The 22,138-nt window shown below is 38.0% G+C and overlaps 1 protein-coding gene across 7 annotated transcripts in view; it reads right to left on the bottom strand.

Moving 5' to 3' along the window:
- The window catches only part of LOC135093243 (uncharacterized), a 157,422-nt gene that overhangs the window by 87,859 nt on the left and 47,425 nt on the right, over positions 1–22,138 (bottom strand). For all 7 annotated transcript variants that reach the window (XM_063992301.1, XM_063992290.1, XM_063992269.1 and 4 more), the window contains exon 7: positions 14,494–14,611. In XM_063992301.1, the coding sequence (XP_063848371.1) occupies positions 14,494–14,611 (118 nt within the window). The remainder of the gene's footprint in view (positions 1–14,493; positions 14,612–22,138) is intronic.

Raw genomic sequence — 22,138 nt, 5'->3', positions numbered from 1 at the left:
CGTCCTAAACCTTCTAAACCTTGGTTTAACACAGCTTGTTCTCGTACTATACATGATAGAGAGGTGGCCCACAAAAGGTACTTAAGCCTTCCATCACCAGAATCTCATGCACTTTATATTTCTGCCCAGAACCATGCCAAGTCTGTTCTCCAACCAGCCAAAAACTCCTTCATTAACAAAAAATGTCAAAACCTTTCAAGATCTAACTCCCCTCGTGATTTCTGGCATCTAGCCAAAAATATCTCCAATAACTTTGCTTCTTCTTCTTTCCCTCTACTTCAACCAGATGGCACCACTGCTTTCACATCAATTTCTAAAGCTGAACTCTTCGCTCAAACCTTTGCTAAAAACTCTACCTTGGACGATTCTGGGCTTGTTCCTCCCTCTCCTCCACCCTCTGACTATTTCATGCCACCTATTAAAATTCTTCGCAATGATGTTTTCCATGCCCTCGCTGGCCTAAACCCTCGGAAGGCTTATGGACCTGATGGGGTCCCTCCTATTGTTCTCCGAAACTGTGCCTCCGTGCTTGCACCTTGCCTAGTCAAACTCTTTCAGCTCTGTCTGTCAACATCTACCTTTCCTTCTTGCTGGAAGTTTGCCAACATTTAACCTGTTCCTAAAAAGGGTGACCGCTCTAATCCCTCAAACTACCGTCCTATTGCTTTAATTTCCTGCTTATCTAAAGTTTTTGAATCTATCCTCAACTGGAAGATTCTTAAACATCTATCACTTCACAACCTTCTATCTGATCGCCAGTATGGGTTCCGTCAAGGCCGCTCTACTGGTGATCTTCTGGCTTTCCTTACTGAGTCTTGGTCATCCTCTTTTAGAGATTTTGGTGAAACTTTTGCTGTTGCCTTGGACATATCAAAAGCCTTTGATAGAGTCTGGCACAAAGCTTTGATTTCCAAACTACCCTCCTACAGTTTCTATCCTTCTCTCTGTAACTTCATCTCAAGTTTCCTTTCTGACCGTTCTATTGCTGCTGTGGTAGACGGTCACTGTTCTTCTCCTAAATCTATTAACAGTGGTGTTCCTCAGGGTTCTGTCCTGTCACCCACTCTCTTCTTATAATTCATTAATGATCTTCTAAACCAAACTTCTTGTCCTATCCACTCCTACGCTGATGATACCACCCTGCACTTTTCCATGTCTTTTCATAGACGTCCAACCCTTCAGGAGGTAAACATATCACGCAGGGAAGCCACAGAACGCCTGACTTCTGATCTTTCTAAAATTTCTGATTGGGGCAGAGCAAACTTGGTATTGTTCAATGCCTCAAAAACTCAATTCCTCCATCTATCAACTCGACACAACCTTCCAGACAACTATCCCCTCTTCTTCAATGACACTCAACTGTCCCCCTCTTCTACACTGAACATCCTCGGTCTGTCCTTTACTTATAATCTGAACTGGAAACTTCACATCTCATCTCTAGCTAAAACAGCTTCTATGAAGTTAGGTGTTCTGAGACGTCTCCGCCAGTTTTTCTCACCCCCCCAGCTGCTAACTCTGTACAAGGGCCTTATCCGTCCATGTATGGAGTATGCTTCACATGTCTGGGGGGGTTCCACTCATACTGCTCTTCTAGACAGGGTGGAATCAAAAGCTTTTCGTCTCATCAACTCCTCTCCTCTAACTGACTGTCTTCAGCCTCTCTCTCACCGCCGCAATGTTGCATATCTAGCTGTCTTCTACCGCTATTTTCATGCTAACTGCTCTTCTGATCTTGCTAACTGCATGCCTTCCCTCCTTCCGGGGCCTCGCTGCACAAGACTTTCTTCTTTCTCTCACCCCTATTCTGTCCACCTCTCTAATGCAAGAGTTAACCAGTATTCTCAATCATTCATCCCTTTCTCTGGTAAACTCTGGAACTCCCTGCCTGCTTCTGTATTTCCACCTTCCTACGACTTGAATTCCTTCAAGAGGGAGGTTTCAAGACACTTATCCACCAATTTTTGACCACTGTTTTGACCCTTTTATGGGACTGGCATTTCAGTGGGCATTTTTTTTATTAGATTTTTGTTGCCCTTGGCCAGTATCCTTCCTACATAAAAAAAGAAAAAAAAAAAAAAAATATCCACTCCTATTGGATCTCATTTTTTGGGTCTAGTAATAAAAAGCTTTGCTTTTAAATGATTCATGAGAAACACACCCAAAAAACACTTAACTTCCATTACATTGTACAAATCAGTGGTTAGAGTTATTTTCTAACTTAATGATGAGCTAGCATTCATGTTATAATACCTCATTTACAATGTGTAGCAAAAGGAAAGATGAAAAACAGAAAACAATATCACATTCTTCAGAGCACACAGAATGTAACTTTCACAGGTTGCTACAAATCGACTGTTGTGTCACTCGCTACATTGTAAACAATGAATGTCTCAAGCATCATGAGGCTACAGCCACCATGCCAAATGCACACTAAGAAACTTGTAACATTTTGCATCACCTTCACAATTGTTTCCTGTGCATCCAATTTTTAGCATTACTATCACAGATATATACAAATAACACTGTTGTGGATGTTAATGTCACACTCCAAAGGAAAAATAAATGAATTCCTCACAAGAAACTAAGAACATAACTTCACTTTTGCATTTTTCTTACACTTTCTACATTTCTACAATATTCATCAGTCATTCCATTAACAGTATTTTTGGAAAGTGTGATACTCCCGGAAGCAAGGCACAATGCATAGGGGCATGTTACACTCATGACACTTGTAGTTGGTATTCTTCCTCATTTTGGGTATATATGTGGAATGGCTACACACGTAGAAACATCCCACACCCACATTCCTGGTACCAGTAGTAGGGAGGGGCTTGTGCAGTGCCTATCCATGTAGTCACGTGACTCAAGTTGGTTAGGAAAGGCATCTAAGTGACATCTTGGAGCTTGTGCAGTCATCTTGCCAAACTTCCCAAGAAGACAAGTGTTGACAATCTGAACTGTCTCAGAGAAGGGTGAAGTCGCTCACTAGTCTGCGTCTTGTACAGTATTTATGTATTTAGCATACAAATGTTGATGATGTGGAGAACAGACTTCTTGTACCATTTTCATCCCTTTCTGAGACAGTCGATGAATCCAGCTAGTTGTCATATCGGACTTATCAAGCAACAGCATGTTGATACTGTAGTTGGCAACTACATCAGGCTTCATTAACATCTCACCCATCTTGAAGCTGACTTTCCCAGAATCCTACAAGTGCTTCATGTCCTCGGTAGTAAGTTGACAGGCTTTTTGTCATGCCATCTAACTGCCAACATCTTTCCACTTTTGAGCTGCAATGATGTTTTCCATGCCCTTGCTGGCCTAAACCCTCAAAAGGCTTATGAACCTGATGGGGTCCCTCCTATTGTTCTCCGAAACTGTGCCTCTGTGCTTGCACCTTGCCTAGTCAAACTCTTTCAAATGTCTGTCAACATCTACCTTTCCTTCTTACTGGAAGTTTGCCTACATTCAGCCTGTTCCTAAAAAGAGTGACCGTTCTAATCCCTCAAACTACTGTCCTATTGTTTTAATTTCTTGCCTATCAAAAGTTTTTTAATCTATCCTCAACAGGAAGATTCTTAAACATCTATCACTTCACAACCTTCTATCTGATCGCCAGTATGGGTTCTGTCAAGGCCGTTCTACATATGATCTTCTGGCTTTCCTTACTGAGTCTTGGTCATCCTCTTTTAGAGATTTTGGTGAAACTTTTGCTGTTGGCTTAGACATATCAAAAGCTTCTGATAGAGTCTGGCACAAAGCTTTGATTTCCAAATTACTCTCCTACGGGTTCTATTCTTCTCCCTGTAACTTCATCTCAAGCTTTCTTTCTGACCGTTCTATTGTTGCTGTGGTAGACGGTCAGCGTTCTTCTCTTAAATCTATTAATAGTGGTGTTCCTCAGGCTTCTGTCCTTTCACCCACTCTCTTCTTATTATTATTCATCAATGACCTAAACCAAACTTCTTGTCCTATCCACTCCTATGCTGATGATACCACCCTGCACTTTCCTATGTCTTTTCATAGATGTCCAACACTTCAGGAAGTAAATATTTCATGCAGGGGAGCCACAGAATGCCTGACTTCTGATCTTTCTAAAATTTCTGATTGGAGTAGAGCAAACTTGGTATTGTTCAATGCCTCAAAAACTCAATTCCTCCATCAATCAACTCGACACAACCTTCCAGACAACTATCCCTCTTCTTCAATGACACTCAACTGTCCCCCTCTTCTACAATGAACATCCTTGGTCTGTCCTTTACTTATAATCTGAACTGGAAACTTCACATCTCATCACTAGCTAAAACAGCTTCTATGAAGTTGGGCATTCTGAAACGTCTCTGCCAGTTTTTCTCATACCCCAGCTGCTAATTCTGTACAAGGGCCTTATCCGATCATGTATGGAGTACGCTTCACATGTCTGGGGGGGGGGGGGGCTTCCACTCATACCACTCTTCTAGACAGGGTGGAATCAAAAGCTTTTCATCTCATCAACTCCTCTCCTCTAACTTACTGACCTCAGCCTCTCTCTCATTTCTGCAATGAGAGAGGGGTTCCACTCATACCACTCTTCTAGACAGGGGTGGAATGAAAAGCTTTTCATCTCATCAACTCCTCTCATCTAACTTACTGACCTCAGCCTCTCTCTCATTGCTGCAATGTTGCATCTCTAGCTATCTTCTACTGCTATTTTCATGGTAACTGCTCTTCCGATCTTGCTAACTGCATGCCTCCCCTCCTCCTGCAGGCTCACTGCACAAGACTTTCTTCTTTCTTTCACATCTCTAATGCAAGAGTTAACCAATATTCTCAATCATTCATCCCTTTCTCTGGTAAACTCTGGAACTCCCTGCCTGCTTCTGTATTTCCACCTTCCTATGACTTGAATTCCTTCAAGAGGGAGGTTTCAAGACATTTATCCTTCAATTTTTTACTACTGCTTTCCACCCTTTTCTGGGACTGGCATCTTAGTGGCTTTTTTACTTTTTTTATTGTATTTTTGTTGCCCTTGGCTAATGTCCCTCCTAAAATATAATAAATAAATAAATAAATAAAAAAAATCTCCCCAATGAGACTCACGAAACACAGGCCAGTGTTTTCTGTTTTTCCTGACAGTGCTAACAGTGCCGACTCCATTCCCCTTCAGGTACTTGGTGAGAACTGGAGATGTGTATTAGTTGTCCGTATACAGAATACGATTTACCAAAGCACCTCTCCAGTAGTATCTTTACAACTGAACCTGAGAAGAGTGGGTCAGTCTTCTTGATGCAAACATTGTTTGCTGTATATTTGACAAAGTCCAACAAATACCACTTGCAGCCACACGACATGAAAAGCTTTATTCCAAAGTTGGGAATGTATTGCTTGAAGGATAAACACCCCTGAACAACACCAGGAATTCATCAACTACCACTTTTTGCACTGGTTTGAAAAATGCACTGAACTTCTTGATGATGCTCATTATCTCTCTGATTTTCCAAAGGGGATCAGTTTTGGAAGAGTCCATACTGTCAGCAAAGCAAATACAAATAGCCATAAATTGGTCCCTGGACACACATTTTCCAAAGATTGGTGTGTAAATGATGTCCTCATGGAACCAGGAGTCCTCTAGATCATGCTTTTGCATGTGTGGCATGAGCAACATCAATGATAAGAAAACATATATCTCATGCACAGAAATTGGGGTCCACTGAATCACTTTAGCAGAACCCACTGAGTCTCTTGTACATAGTTCTCAATAATGACTGGTTTTCTCAAATATTTGCTGAACTATAGTTTCATTCAGTCCACGCAATCTTGTTCAGCATGGAGTGGGAAGGTAGAAAGCCAAGTAGTAGTCCACGCAATCTTGTTCAGCATGGAGTGGGAAGGTAAGCTGAATCCTAGCATTTGTCATGTCAAATGCTAGATTGTCTGGTATAAAATCACTGCCATCTTTCTACACAAATACACTGAAGGACAGTGTGGAAGATTGAGCAGTGTTAGGTTGAGCAGCAGTGGCAGGGGTGTGGGTGGTGGTGGTGGTGGTGGTGGTGGTGGTGGCAGCAGCAGCAGTGGTGGTGACAGTGCCTGTTACCTTCACACACTTCCTCCCTTGTCTACTTTATAATTCTTTTCCCCTCCCAGACAAATCTGAGGAAGTGCTTGAGGGATTGTTTCTTGGTGATGCAAGATGAGGCTGTAGCATTGGTGGTGATCACAGAAGTGGAGTCCATGCTGGTAGTGGTGGCAAGGCCGAATGCCAGTGATAAGGCAGTGCAAAGTAATTTTTCCCTCCCATGACCATGTGCTGCATGCTTTCTCCTCTGCATGGTTTCAGGCATGATAATGATTCAGAAGAGAATGAAACTGGGCTTGGAGAGCGAGACAGAAAGAGGGGTATAGTGTGTTTTGCTAGATTTACATCACTGATGGTTGGGGGTTGTGAATCTGACACTACCCTCCTTTGCTGACCCTTGCTATAGAATTGACCTTTCTTTATTAAAGGATTTTTCCCCTTCCCCTTATAAATGGGTTCTAGAGAATCAACAACAGCACTGCTGTCATTAGGAATCTTAAATCCATCACCATCATTACAGTCACACAGTGTGGTATCCATGTCACTCCTCATGATGACACTTGCAACTGTCTTATCTAATTCTCTATCTATCTCACTAATATTCAATGTTTCCCTAATGTTCTTGATTGCCAATGAAGTCAAAGGGCCCCCCATCTTACATGTGATATTTTGAGAAGAGGTGGGATCTCTAGTAGACATCATATGAGTCAGAAGAGGTGGGAAGTCTAGCAGACATCCCCTCATATCTAGCATAAGGCATAGATTGACCAGTAATTAGTCAAAGGAGCATGGGTGGGTATTGTCTGAAGGAAAATGGTATGCTTACTCTACTTCTGGACAAACTAATTTAAAATGACTGTGCTAATTCAAAAAATGCCTTGTTGACTACTGTCGACAGCCGCAATTTGAGCCCAGGCAACAGGTGCCTGCCAACTCTACCTAGGTATAGGGAATACACTGCTTCATATTGAAAGTTGACAGGCTTTGTTTGAAAACATCTCTATGGCTGCCAACAGGAAGATTCACATGGTATATCATGCATTGTTTTGTTTAAATATATTTTTTCAATGTATGTAAAATGCACTGATTTTCTAGTTTTCTAAGTTGTGTGATTTCCATGCATACCAATATAATTGATAAGGAGAACACTCTTGTACAAAGAAACAGAGGTGGGTGTCTGTGAATATCTCAGAAAGGAAGCAGCTTCCCTTGAACTCTCCATGGAAAGAGGAGAGGGTAGATTGATTATCTGCCCTTTAGAAGCATCAAGAAGGTTCATGGAACAAGATGGAGCCACCAAGACTCAGAAAACACACAGGAAAGCAGCATAGAAGATAATTGCCAAGCAAGTTAAGATGATGTCTACCGAATCACTGGTGGCTTTCCACCAGCCTTACCACCACCTCCACTGCCATTTGCTTCATCACTCTCTACACCACCAGGTACCTCATCACGCTTTTCTCCACCACCACCTGCTTCGTCAACACCTACTCCACCACAACTTACATTACCACTAACTGCATCAATCACTTTACCACATGAGACATCTCTGCAACTGCAAGAAGAGATTCTTCACAGAGGTATGAAGCCTGCACCTGATACAAGTGACACTCTCTTCACTGTGTCACTATCTCAGCTACAAACACTGCTTGAGAGACAGAGGAGTCCAGTATGATCATGCAGGAACACACTTACTGTGGCAAGGTCCTGCAGACTAAATGCATGAAGTACCACACAATTGTCTCCTCTGCCTCCCATCCCACTCATCACTCTCGTGGCTACAAGTACTCCACCTCGAGTATAAGTCAAGTATACTTGAACCTCATATTTGGTATCATATGTTGGCTCAAAAATTAATCAAAGCACTGTAACTGGTAGAAACATGAACAAGACAGCATTTACCACTATTGCAAATTCCTATACTAGATGAAGTCACTTTGCAAAGAGAAGATGGAGGAAACCAGAGCTTGAGTTTTCAACCACTAAACAGAAAGGTTGCTCGGTATACCAGATGAAAAATGCATCCATGTGAAAGTCAGTTTTAACTGCAGCTGGATAAAGTGGGGACACAACATCTCACAATGGCATCAGATTTGCTGTCAAAATAAACATAGGCATCATGGATCTTTATGTTCTTTGAAACTATTGTGCAGTATGCAGCACCAAGAAAACTGGCAAGCAACATGACTGCTTAAAAAAACTTCAATGGGAAGGCAGGAGCCATGGAAGCTGCAATTGCTGCATTCATCTGGTCTTGCTCCTCTGAGAGCAAGATATGCTTCACATTTGTTGGTGATGGTGACTCCAGCTCTTACGATGCTATCTGTGAGCTGAATGGTGGAAGAGGCTCATATGAAGTGCTAGTAATCAAGGATGAATATGTAAATCATGTCAACAAAAGGATGGGGGGGCCCAGACTTTGCAAGATAGAAAGGCCATGAGATAACCACTACCAAGACTGGCAAGAAATGAAAGAAGAGCATTCTGGGAAGAGTAAACAAGGTGACAGATGATGTCATAGATAAGATATCTTCCTACTATAGCAAAGCAATCAAGAGATAATGCAAAAAGGCATTGTAAGAGCAATGCAAGGAACAGTATGGACATCTTATTACAACCTAGCATCTACCAAAAACCTTTTTATCAGTTTTGCCCAAAACATGAAATCTCATGGTGCTTCTACAAAGGGGCAAAAGCAATGGAGCTATCTTCCAGAGTGCCAACAATCATGGAGATAAAAAAAAAATAAATAAATAAAAAATAAAAAAAATAAAAAAAAACAAGGAAAAGTTAGAATATATCGTCAGTAATCAGAGATCTTGGAAATCCAAGTCTCTTCAAGTAATGCCTGAAGGATGCCACCCAGAATCCTAATTGATCTCTTCATTCAAAAGTTTGGAATAAGTGCCAAAAAACCAAGTTCATGTTACATTCATGGTACAGCACAGAGCACTTCAACATAACTTTGGATATAAGACAGAAATATCAAAATGCATCTCCTCAGGAGTGAAGCAAGGTTACAAGAATCTCTGCAGTGGCTGGACTAGACAAGAGTTAGGCATGCAACACCAAAAGCAAAGAAAAAACAAAAAGAGAAGATGGATGAGGCATACCAACATGGAGTTCCAGGATAAAATCTGGTTACAAAGAGGAAGATGGCACCTTCTGAGACCCTCACCTTTGAGTGATTTAATACTTTTTTTTTATAGGGGGACCAGCTGCCTTATCCTTCTCCAGTAAATGAACAAGTTATAAACAATCATATGTAAAGATTTCATGCTAATCAAATAAACAGAAATGGGAAGACACAGATGAAATGGAAAAAAAAATTTAAGAGCCAAAATCTTGTTGTTTTCAACACTAATTTATTTTTTTTAAATCAACAAAAAATCTGTAAGGTGTCAATTAAAACTACAGGTAAGGGCAATTTTTTTCAGATTTTGAATTTTTTATTTAAAAAGTAAATGGGGAAAAGTGGAGAAAATTAAGGGTGAAAAATCTAGTTTTCAAAGACGAAACAAAAAAAACTGAAAAATCTTATTTAAATATGAAATATATGTATATTAATGAGGTTTCTAAGGTATTTTTTCTAAGTAATTAACTGAAAGATAAAATCTGGAATAAAAAAAATTATGCTTGAGTATTCCCTACACATTCACCCAAATTTCATGAAATTCACAAAATATCATATATTTACAACAAGAAACAACCTACTAAAAGGATGCACTATATGCCCATAAGATACCTCCCTAGACACTCCTCTTATACAAAAAATTTGATATACTGGAACAATGGTAAAGATTATCTGTTGACAGTGTCTCACAATGTCTCCTCCCACTTGCCACTTATCTGTTTATGCTGCTTTCTTCTTTGGAAATACAACACATCCTTTCACACCTTGGTAGTTCTTTCATGATGTTTGTGCAATCAACCACAATACAAGTATAGACCAAGATTTTACAACACTGCAAACTCATACCTCCTTTTTTTTTTTTTTTTTTTTTGAGTTGGTGTGTTTGATATCAGCCAGACCTTCTAGAGTGTGCATCACCAGATCCCATGAATAAACATTTAGGATTAATGTATTGTAGAATATGGGTATAGTATATCAAAAGGTAAATGTTGTCAGGAGCATTTGAAATGGTGCCATGTGGCAACTCTGCCAATTACAATTTTATGGCTCATAATTTAGTTTTAAATATTTATACTTATTTTCAATTACTTTAGTATAATATGAGACTAGTTGCTGCATATTATTGGAAGGGGAAGAATATTTGTGGATTGCGGATGTGTAGTGCATGCTGCAACAAGAGGCTGTGTGTTCAAAGGGCGCTCATGCCCCACTGCCTTATTTAACCTGGATTTTCATGGAACAAAACGGTGACATGGGCACTGGCTGCATCTGTGTACTGGTGTAAGGTTGGTGCCTCCTAGGAGGTGGCTAGGATGCCCAGGAGCCTGCTCATAAGGACTAGGAATGGTTATAATCTTAGGTGATCCACCTACCACTTTTGGAATTTGCCGAGTTTGCACAATTTCTTTTATACAAATGGCATCTTGTAATACACAGTAACTCTGATAAATATGTGTATGAATTTTAGTGTATATATAATCTATTATACCACTGTACTTGTATATCATTTATGTTTATAAGAAAATAATATTACATAAGTAGCCCATGTCAGCTGATCAGTGTCAAAGATTAAATTCCTGCTAGACATGGGGAGTTTCAATTACAGCAATTCCTTGACTATTGCAGGTTCAACTATCATGTCCTCAGTACATCGCAGATTTTTCTGGTTAATATATGTAAATTTATATCGCAGACTCCTCAGTATATCGAGAGTTTCTGCAGCTGATAGGTATTTATATATTTTTTTTATTTTAATTATTTTCTACCCTAAAAATTAATAAACTAATAAATAAAAATACACTACTGTAATTCATAAAGATGAAGCTCTATACCCTTGATTCAACTTATTGTATATTTCAGTGGATAAGATGACTTTATGATAAGACGACCCCAAAATTTTGGTTTGAATTTAATGGTTTTTAGCTGATAAGGGTGGTATAAGATGACACCCAAACTACCAAATCATCTGTGGTAAAGTTTAGGTCAGTGAGGACCAGACAATTGAGATGGTGATATACCAGTACAATGAATAAAGTAACTTCTTCAACTTCAAGCACAAAACTAAACCTAAAATAAAATTCCCACAAGGTGATTTTGTACATTTTCATGAAAAAAAGGATGGATGGAAAAGAAAAGTTGTAAAATTATGGATAGCCAATGTATGGTACAAGTTTTCCTAAACATAAACAAACCCTTGCCTTGCACCTCCTGTGTGTGTCAGGCTGTCAACCATAATCTTCTCCTATATGTTATCATCACCTACCTTGTTCAGTATTGCACAGCTAATCATTATCACTATCAATCAAGATGTAGTATCTTTCCTGGCGAATGTAATGAATTCAATTTTTTTAATACATAAGGATGTGTCTAAAAGTAAGTCTGAATTTAAAAAGTGTTTAAGAGTGTAGAAAAGATTTATAAGAATGTGGGGAGTTTATAAAAGCTTAAATATAAAAAAGATAAAATAAATATATACAAATTATTAAAATAAAAAAAACATACAGTACAGTACCATTTCTATTTTGTGGATTTTCATCTATTGCAGGGGGTCTTGGAACATAACACCAACGATAGTCAAGGGATTACTGTACACCTGAAGTATGATATAAGCAAGGGTTCCTAAGTATATGAGCATGGATTCCTACAAGAGGAGATTTCAGAATGTGCATCTCCAGAGAACTGTGGAAGCATATACTGAGTCCTACATTAAAGCAACCACCAGTAATTTAGACCATTGCAAATTCCTTAATTAATCCTCACACCCTCAGATTCCTCCAACAGTTATATACATACGTATATGCCCCAAGTGACAGGTGACACAATGGCGCGTGTCTCAGGGCTTCAATGGGTGATGCATACTATACATTTTTTTAATGTTATTTGGCAACACTTCCAAAGCTGCTCCTTACCACTTTTTTGTGACCTTCTATCTAATGGTCTATACAAAGTGAGGATCATAGAAGGTGGTGATCAGGCCTTATCCTGACCCATGACTTTCTATCTAGTGGTCTATACAAAGTGAGGATCATGGAAGGTGGTGATCAGGCCTTATCCTGACCCATGGCTAAGTGCAAAGACAAGCCAATTCCATCCATTCTCAGGAAGTGCTGTTAGACAAGGAATCACATTCATGGAACTTACGGGTAGTGTGGAAGAACATTCCTTTCAAGATGTGGGGAGAACAGTGGGGAGCCGATGGGGCAAGACAAGATGAGAGCTGCAGGTGTGCAAGCTGTAGCCAGTGCCATATCCAACATAAAGAACACATACCAGCCACCACCCTTGCAGAGTGAATGATGTTATGTTGTTGTTCACCCTTTACTGGTGACTGAACTAACATACCTTTACTGGTGACTGAACTAACATAACAAGTTACACAAAAACACCATTAGAAAGGAGGATAGGCACTTCTTAGGCTGCAAATTTCATTATCCTAGGATCAGTATCAAAGGAAATATAACTCTAACAATAAGAGTGATTTGTCTCTTAAAACCCTCATCATGAGAGGTTCCTGTTCCAAATACCCACTGCTTAAGAGATTAACGCTATTATTACACAAGGCACCTTTCCTACGACAAATAGTATTTCTTTCACTGTGACCTGAGCAATCAAAAATGCAGATGAACAATATACCTTACTGAGAAATTCACCACCTAGGGGCAGCAGAAGGGTGCCATTTCAAGTTCTAAATCCAGTATCAAGAAAGATGCCATTACAAACCACAAACCAGCATCAACAGGAACTTGTTCTAATTCACACAAGCATTTGTCTAGATAACTCCCTGATTAGCCACACATACAGCTAGCTGTAATGGTAGCTCAGTCACTAGTGGACATTGCAGTAATAGAATTTGATGTATATTTTTACCAAATATCATTTACTTTTTTTAAACCTAGTCAAACTTCCACAAGATTATTTCCTTATCTTTAGAAATGCAAACTGATTGATATTCTACTAATATAAATAATTCAGGTTTGGTCTTTATTAAAGATCTAATCCACTTACCTCATTAATTTAAGGTACTAGATAACACTCACTCATAACTGGTTGCTTCCATTGTAATATTCTACAATATATACTTCTAAACACAGGTTCTTAACTTTATTTTTAAAACTCTAGTAAATATGTTGATGCAAGATTTTTCAAACTATAAAAATCTAATTATAAACAATAGCAGATAAATTATAACTAATATTTTATTAAATCTCATGTCACCTATATCAAATTCATGAAGAGCAAAATAAGCATGTATATGCTAATTATCAATCAGTGCAATACAGCGAGAAAAATCAATGCTCAGAGGATATGCAAATAAAATTTGTATCTATATATGAGTGGCCCCTCATCCAAACCAGGCTAAGCGCCAAATTTAGCAATTTTGATTTTATGCTATATTTCAATATTATAACCCTTCTTCTAGTTGTCTGTGGTAGATCTATCTGCTTTTCGACACTAGAAATATGGTTAAACTCTCTTAAACAGAGATACTATTCTTAACCAAGTGCACAAAAAAGGGATCACCATCAGTAAAAACTTCCCATCTTCATTTGGAGATCTGCATACATTAGTTTGCAGGAGCCTAAGATGAGGGGTTGTTGCATACTAATTAATTAAGCACATTACCATCTTTGAGCTTTTCTATTTGTAAATTCCATGAAATTATTGATTTTATGTTATTTTAACTAACAAAATCAAACCAAACTAACATAGCCTAACCAGTTCTAGCCTATCCTAACATGAAGAGTAAGCAGCAGCATTTCCTCAATATGCTCCTGATCAAAACCCTTCAACTCAGTGAATTTCTGGGTGCGTAGCATGCCATACAGCATTATCTTTATACCATTATTTTTTGTTCATACTCAAAGTAAATGGAATTTCTTCTTTATGCCATTTTTTATCTACTATTTCATCTCTTTGTTACTGTGTTATATGCATCAATACTTCATAGTGCAAATAACAGTACTATTGGGTTCATAAGTGATGCGTGACATTAAAGTTTGTCGCAAAACACTCAAAGTTTTCTAACATTTATTATAAACACAAAAAACTTATGATTTGCATAGTATAAGTATCATTTTGCATAGTAAAAGCAATATACCATTGCACAGTAAAAACAGACATGTAAATGAATATTCGGACCAAAAATGACCATCGTAACATCATTAATACTGGAGTGATGAGAGTAAGATAGCCTCTGAACTTTGACCACAATTTCCGGCAAACTTTGGTTTTGGCACTTAGCCCGTTTTGGACGCGCAGCCCCTCATATGAAGATAACAAAACAAGATTGACAAAGACTTACCAAAATGATCAGTGACCCAAACTGGAGTGAGAGACACTGAACCTCCCCTCTCCTTTTCATAAAGCTGACACTTGATTTTGGATTCCAGATCTTCAATTTCTAAGACTCCATTTGGCACCTGAGAAATACAGTAACATGCATTCATATCTATACTGGAGATAAAACAGAACACTTTAAATAAGGAACAAAGATGTGAAATTAGAAAACATGAAAACTTTATGAAAGGGGATAAATCTGAAAACAATAAATACTGGACAATAACAATGTCATCATCTTCCACAAATAGCAAAAAATCCTTTTATACACTGCAAAAGAAGTGCCTTCTCTAACTTCCATGTGACCATCTGCTACCCAGTAACCACTCCAGCAAAATTACTTGTCTCTATCTAGTTTCCATCAGTCCTGTCTTACTTTACCATTCCTATGTTGCCATTTCTTTTCTCTAATTGTCTATCCATTACCTACTCAGTACCATTTTACTAAACACTCTCCACATGTCTACTTTCATGAATTACAGAACTCTTGAGTTTTATGCTTGCTTTCTTCCAAAGGCATAGCACTACACCTGAGGATCATAAAACTTAGGGTAAAGAAAAAACTGGAAAAATGCTTATTTATTCTCACCACATAGACCAGAACTGTGTGTTTGTCTTTAGTCCTCACATCTAACAAAGCAGTGCTAAGGCAGTGCAGCGCTATGGCATTTAAAACTCTGTGTGTGTGTGTGTGTTTATGTGTGTGCGTGTGTTTACGTGTGTGCGTGTTTACGTGTGTGCGTGTGTTTACGTGTGCGTGTGTGTTTACGTGCGTGTGTGTGTGTGTGTGTGTGTGTGTGTGTGTGTGTGTGTGTGTGTGTGTGTGTGTGTGTGTGTGTGTGTGTGTGTGTGTGTGTGTGTGTGTGTGTGTGTGTGTGTGTGTGTGTGCGTCTGTGTGTGTGTGTGTGTGTGTGTGTGTGTGTGTGTGTGTGTGTGTGTGTGTGTGTGTGTGTGTGTGTGTGTGTGTGTGTGTGTGTGTGTGTGTGTGTGTGTTTACATGTGTGTGTGTGTGTGTGTGTGTTTACATGTGTGTGTGTGTGTGTGTGTGTTTACATGTGTGTGTGTGTGTGTGTGTGTGTGTGTGTGTGTGTGTGTGTGTGTGTGTGTTTACATGTGTGTGTGTGTGTGTGTGTGTGTTTACATGTGTGTGTGTGTGTGTGTGTGTGTTTACATGTGTGTGTGTGTGTGTGTGTGTGTGTGTGTGTGTGTGTGTGTGTGTGTGTATTTACCAAGTTGTATTTACCTAGTTGTGGTTTGCGGGAGGGGAGTAATCTTATAGTATCCTGTCTCTATATCTATCCAGTTTGGTATTAAAAGCATGGACGGTTACGGCATTGACAATGTCTTCACTGAGTTCATTCTATTTGTTCACACTTCTGTGAGGAAAAATATACTTTTTGATGTCTCTTCTAGTTAACTTTCTTCTAATTCTTACTGTGTCTTCTTGTACTGTGTGTGTCTAAATTTAAAAAACATTCTTCATCCACATTTTCCATGCCATTTATCATTCTATAGATGTTTATTAACTCCCCTCTCTCTCCTATTTTCAAAGGCAGGAATTTCCAACATTCTTAATCTCTCTTCATAGGTCGACTTACTCAGCTCCAGAACCATCTTAGTGACTGCTCTTTGTACTGTTTCTAATTTTATAATATTCCTGCCACATATTCCAATCTTGGTCTTATCATGGAAATCAACAACTTTTTATTATCCCTTCATCTAAATATAAGAATGCCATTCTTATTCTTTTTAACAAATTCATTGTCTCTCCAGTAATTTTATCAATGTGTCTGTCTGGAGTCAAAATTTCAGTAATTTACTCCCAAATCCATTTCCTCTTTTGATTTCTGTAACTTCACACCATCCATCTCATAATAATATTGTATTCTTTTCTTACTCTTACCAAACTCCATTACTTTACATTTACTTAAATTGAATTGCATTTGCCAATATTTACTCCATCTATTTCTCTTATTTAAATTATCTTGAAGTACCAGTCATTTACATTTTCTACCCTTCTCATCAGCTTAGCATCATCTGCAAAATAAGTTCATATAACTGTCTATTTCTTCATTTATGTCATTCACATATATTACAAACATTATCGGTCCCAACACTGATCCTGTGGGACACCACTAGTTACTTTCAGCCAAGATGAATTCTGGTCTTGTATCACTGTTCTCATCTCTATCATCCAGATAATCCTCCATCCACTCCAGCAGTCTTCCTCCAGTTTTTCCATATTTTTTTTATCTTCCATAGCAATCTTCGGTGTGGTACTTAGTCAAGTCTAAATAGACACCATCCACCCATCCATCTCTCTCCTGCACAATATCAATTACCCTTGAATAAAAGCACAATAAGTTCATGAAGCATGATCTTCCTCTCCTAAATCCAAATTGACAATTTACCAAAACTTTATCTTTTTCCAAGTGTTCCATCCATCTTTCCTTTATTGTTCTTTCGCATAGTTTTCCTGCAACACTAGTCAAGGACACAGGTCTATAATTTAGTGGGTTTTCTTTATTTCCTCCTTTGAACACTGGTGTAATATTTGTTCTCTTCCAATCTTTTGGTACTCTTCCCTGTGATGGTGATGTCACCACAAGATTGAATTTTATCAGCCAGTTGTTCTTTACATTCCTTCAATAACCAGTATGATACTCCATCTACACCAGTTGCCTTATTTACATCAAGTTCTTCCATCATCTTAAGTATTTCCTCATAACTGACTGGGACTGTACTTAGTATATTCCTCACCAATTTATCCCTTCCAGCATCAAACTCCCTTCCTCAGTAAATACAGCATCAAAATCCCCTTCCACAGTAAATACAGATCTGAAACTATTGTTCATAACCTCCACCACATCCTGTGCATCCTCATAGATTTTTCCTTTAAATTTCAATCTTGATACACCTTCCTTCTTCTTCATCTTCCCATTAGCATGTCTAAAGAACAGTTTGGTTTCATTAATACACTTATCTATTGTATCTCTTTCATAGTTTCTTCTCTCCATTCTTATTATCTCAATGTACTTATTTCTAGCATCAATATATTTCTCGTATCTGCTCTCAGTTTTCCTTTTCTTCCATCTATTCCAAGCATTTAGCTTATAATTTCTAATCTCTTTGCATTTTGTATTGAACCATTCTTTACCCTTTCTACATCTTGCTCCTCCTCTAGGTACAAATTTCTCCACAGCAGAATTACACATCCTTATAAATTGATCCCATTTTTCCCAAACATCTTCTGCGTCTTCAAAGTCTTTACAGTCCATGGCAAAAGTATTTTCTTCATTTTTCAAAGTCAGCTTTACTATATTTAAATCTTTTCACTTTATAATTTTTATCAATGATTACATTTTCATTTTTCAATTTAAATTCCATCAACATATGATCACTTTTACCTAGAAGGCTATCATAGTGTATAGTTTCAATAATTTCCATATCCTTGGTAAACACTAAATCAAGTCTTGATGGTTTATCTCTTCCACTAAATCTGGTATCACAATCAACCCAATGAGTCATTAAGTTTTCCACCACCCAGTTTAACAGTCTATTACTCCATAAGTTTTCACTTCCAGTAGTTGTCAATGTTTCCCAATTTATCTCCTTACAATTAAAATCACCAAAAATAACTATATCAATACTTTCCATCACTATCTTTTCAAGACCTTTTATAACACATCTACCAATATTTCCTGGTGCTTCTCTTTCCACCAAGCATTGATCATAGGTGGCACATACACTCCTAAATAATTAATTATCCTTACATTTCCACTTCCAATCATCACCTATAGAATTTCAGACTTGTCTTGACTTTTTATTACCCTCTTCACTTTAACACACTTTTTAGTCAGAATGATCACTCCCCCTCCTTCTTTGTCACTTCTTTTTCATCCATAAATCATATTTATCATTACCAATGTCAGGTGTTTCCCATTCATTTTTCCATTTTGTCTCACTAATACAGCATCATCCAGTGCAGTTCTGTTTAATGACTCATTTAATTCCATCTTTTTTGACATTAATCCATTTACATTAGTATAACATACTTTACTTACTGTTTGATGTACCGATCATTTACATTAGTATAACATACTTTACTTACTGTTTGATGTACCATCTCCTTATTCTCATATCTCTTACTCTCCAGAAAAAATTTCTTCTGCTCCATTTGTTTTTGTTTTTTTTGTTTAGCCTCATTTACCAGCTCCTTTTGCTTCAACCTTTCAATCTCATCCATATCCCTGTTTATCCATACATTCTTATACTCCTCATCTCCAGACAATCTCCAAGACCCACCAATTACCTCTTCTGCTTGTACCTGTGTTGCAAACATTATTCTTATGGGTCTCATTTTTTCTTCTTCATATTTCCCAATTCTATGGAACTCTTCCACTTGCTTTACTATCTGACTGTCTTCACCCATCACTTTCTTCAGTAACTTATTCAACAGGTTCTTTTCCTCTCTTTGAATTGTGCTATTTTCTCTTCCTTTAAACCAAATACAATTACTTGTTTATTTTTCTACAGTTTCTCTCACTAATTTTTTCACTTCTTTAATAACATTTACCACTTTGTCTCAGGTTTTCTTTCTCATTTTCTTGTTGTTCTATTATTTTCTTTAGTTATTCTTCTTCAAATTTATATTCATTTAACCATTAACTGTATTTGATGGCTCATAAGACACACCTTTTCTCAAAAAAAAATCTCAGGAAATGAGGCTGCATCGTGTGAGGCCAAGGTTCAGCATTGAAGCAGTGGTAAGTCTATGGTAAGAGACTCTAAAATCAAATCCCAGACATCTTCACACATGTAAACAAAGTGATTGGTACTACACCAATCACTTTGGAATCTCAGGAAATGAGGCTGCATTGTGTGAGGCCAAGGTTCAGCATTGAAGCAGTGGTAAGTCTATGGTAAGACTCTAAAATCAAATCCCAGACATCTTCACACATGTAAACAAAGTGATTGGTACTACACCACAAAACAACTCTTTCTTTCAAGGTAACAATATATAATAGGTCTTACCAGTAATTCACATAGAATGACACAAGTCAGGAAAAATCTGCCTAAGTGACCATGCACCATGTATTGTATGTACCAAAACAAACATGCAGTTGCTTATGCGCCAAACCCAGTGACACAAGCACGCTTCACTGCATTCTTTACAATGTGATGCCATTACTCCTTGTGGTAAGACACACTTTCATACAATTAAAATTGCAACTATCTTTTAATGTTCCTGTAGTCTCTTATAGTCACTGCCAAAGCCATATGCCAGGTACATGTTTACATCTCACAACAGGATTGGTAGGTAGACTACTAGCAAATATTAAAATTTTTAAATGCAAAATATTGGGATCTAATAATGATCTAAATGCATGTGAGAATCTTCAAATGTCAGGTGAAATCCTTTACTTCATATTCACAGCTTAAATCCACTCATTTATTTATTTTTTTCTCATTTCAATGTCTGCCAAAACTGGCTGCGTCTTTTGAGCCAATGCATCTTATGAGCCATCAAATATGGTATTTTGCCTCATTTCCACATCCATTACACTTGCCTTCATTACCTCAATTCCTTTCTGAACAGTTTCTACTTTTTCCTTTGTTTCTTTAAACAATCATTTTCCACCTCTAACTTCTCACTTTTATCTTCCATCTCAATCAACTTTACTGTAGTAGTTACCAACTCCTTACCTGTCTTCTTTAGGTGTACCTCCAATGTCTTTATTCTCTCCAATAACTTGTCAATCATTTCTTCCATATGCAAAATTTCTTCTAGTTTGCAGTCTATAATTTAGTTCTCTTTTTTCTCCAGTAAAACCTTTAAATGAACCTCTTGGGATGCAGCCTTCAGCCATGTTTGTCCAAAACGTAAACAAACCAAACCAAACTTTCCTAGAGACAGGATAACTATACTCACAGTACTGTTTCTTCGCTCCCTATTTACCACCTAGGTATTCCTGTGTCTTCATAACATATCTTGTTCCACCATGAGAGATATGTGTTATTCCTTCCTTTTATATGCAGAGTACTAGAAAATACGTCCTGTCAGCCTCACCTCTGCCATGTAAGTGTGCATGTGTTTTGCCCTCAAATCTGATGTGAAATTTTTCCTCTACGGTGTTCATTGTCAAATAAAACCCCCAATATCAAAAATATCCCAAGATAGCCTAAAATTATGCTTCTATCAAAGGACAAAGGCAAAAACCCAAGTCCCTCCTACCCCACAAGAGGATTCTGTTTCTCCAAACATTAGAGATTAGGCAAAAAAAAAGTCTGCATAAAACAAAACTACACACAAATTGTTATCGACCTACATCAACCTAACAACTACCCTGGGCCACAAGCTTCCAAGCCTCGCAATGGACCTTCTCGGAGAAAAAGGCAGGCAGTGGGGCGGAGCAAAAGACAGCCATTTGCAGTTTGTGATGCAAACATGTTAGCTGGTAACAAGCCAATTTATGTGTATTGTTTTCAATAAAGTTGAAATACACACCAATGTGCGTGTATTGTTTTCAATAAAATTTCAGAGCATACAGAATTATCTACATGTAAGTCACTCGTGGGTGAAAACCATTATTAAAACTGTGCAGCATGAATTGTTTCAAATTAAGTTAATAGTAACATTTCCAATGAGCATAAAATGGTTAAGCCTTCCAACAGCATGCGGCATTCTGGCAGGGCATATAAAGGCGTCTGAATGTCCTTCTTGTCTTGGGCAACAACTTCCAATACATCACTGTTTTCTAGTATAATGCCATAATGCAATGTGAGGTCATGACTGATACAAGCGATTCACGCTAAAATACTCTGCAGAGTGGCTTGTATTTGCACAGGTAATGAAGTATGACAGGTCTCAAGAAGAAATAACACAGAATAGAATGTGGCCTTAACATCACAGATTCTAAGCAGCAGGGCAGGCAAGGGACCTTGCTCTCACTTCTGTGAATGACCTGTTACCTGGAAAGCTGCTAGACATGCTCCCTACATCACAGTTTCCCCTTGCTCCATTATTGGTAATAATGGAAAATATTACATTACATGATACTTCCAGTCTGTCTAGATAGACTAGGTAGGATAATACATAAAGATATCAAAGAGATGAAACACATCCAAAATACACAAATAGTGTGAAAATACCAGCAAAGAAATACTTTGACAATTCATTTCATAACTGCAGTATATACAGTACCATGCAGCAAGTTTTATATCTCTAAGAGATGAAACACATCCGAAACGTGTAAATAGTGTGAAAATACCAGCAAAGAGATGCTTTGACATTTAATTTCATAACTGCTGCATGTACAGTACCATGCAGCAAGTTTTATGAGTCATATTTTGCCAACATCAAGCATAATTTTTATCCAGAATGCCTTACCCATGCTCATCTTTAGATGTAACAACCATTAGACAAGAAGTGTTTGCCTGTTTCCTTGCTTCAATCAGAAAAAAGCTAAGAATTGGCCCTATATGATAATTTTTATTCAATTGACGACAATATCACAAGGCCTGGAATGTGTAGAGGTATGGCTGACAATTACCATTCAATCCTGTCATTGAAAACTTGTAAGTGAGGATATGTAATTCTCATGTCTGTG

Source organism: Scylla paramamosain, chromosome 3 (assembly GCF_035594125.1).
Source record: "Scylla paramamosain isolate STU-SP2022 chromosome 3, ASM3559412v1, whole genome shotgun sequence".
Lineage (NCBI taxonomy): Eukaryota > Metazoa > Arthropoda > Malacostraca > Decapoda > Portunidae > Scylla > Scylla paramamosain.
This window is presented reverse-complemented; position numbering and strand designations above follow the sequence as displayed.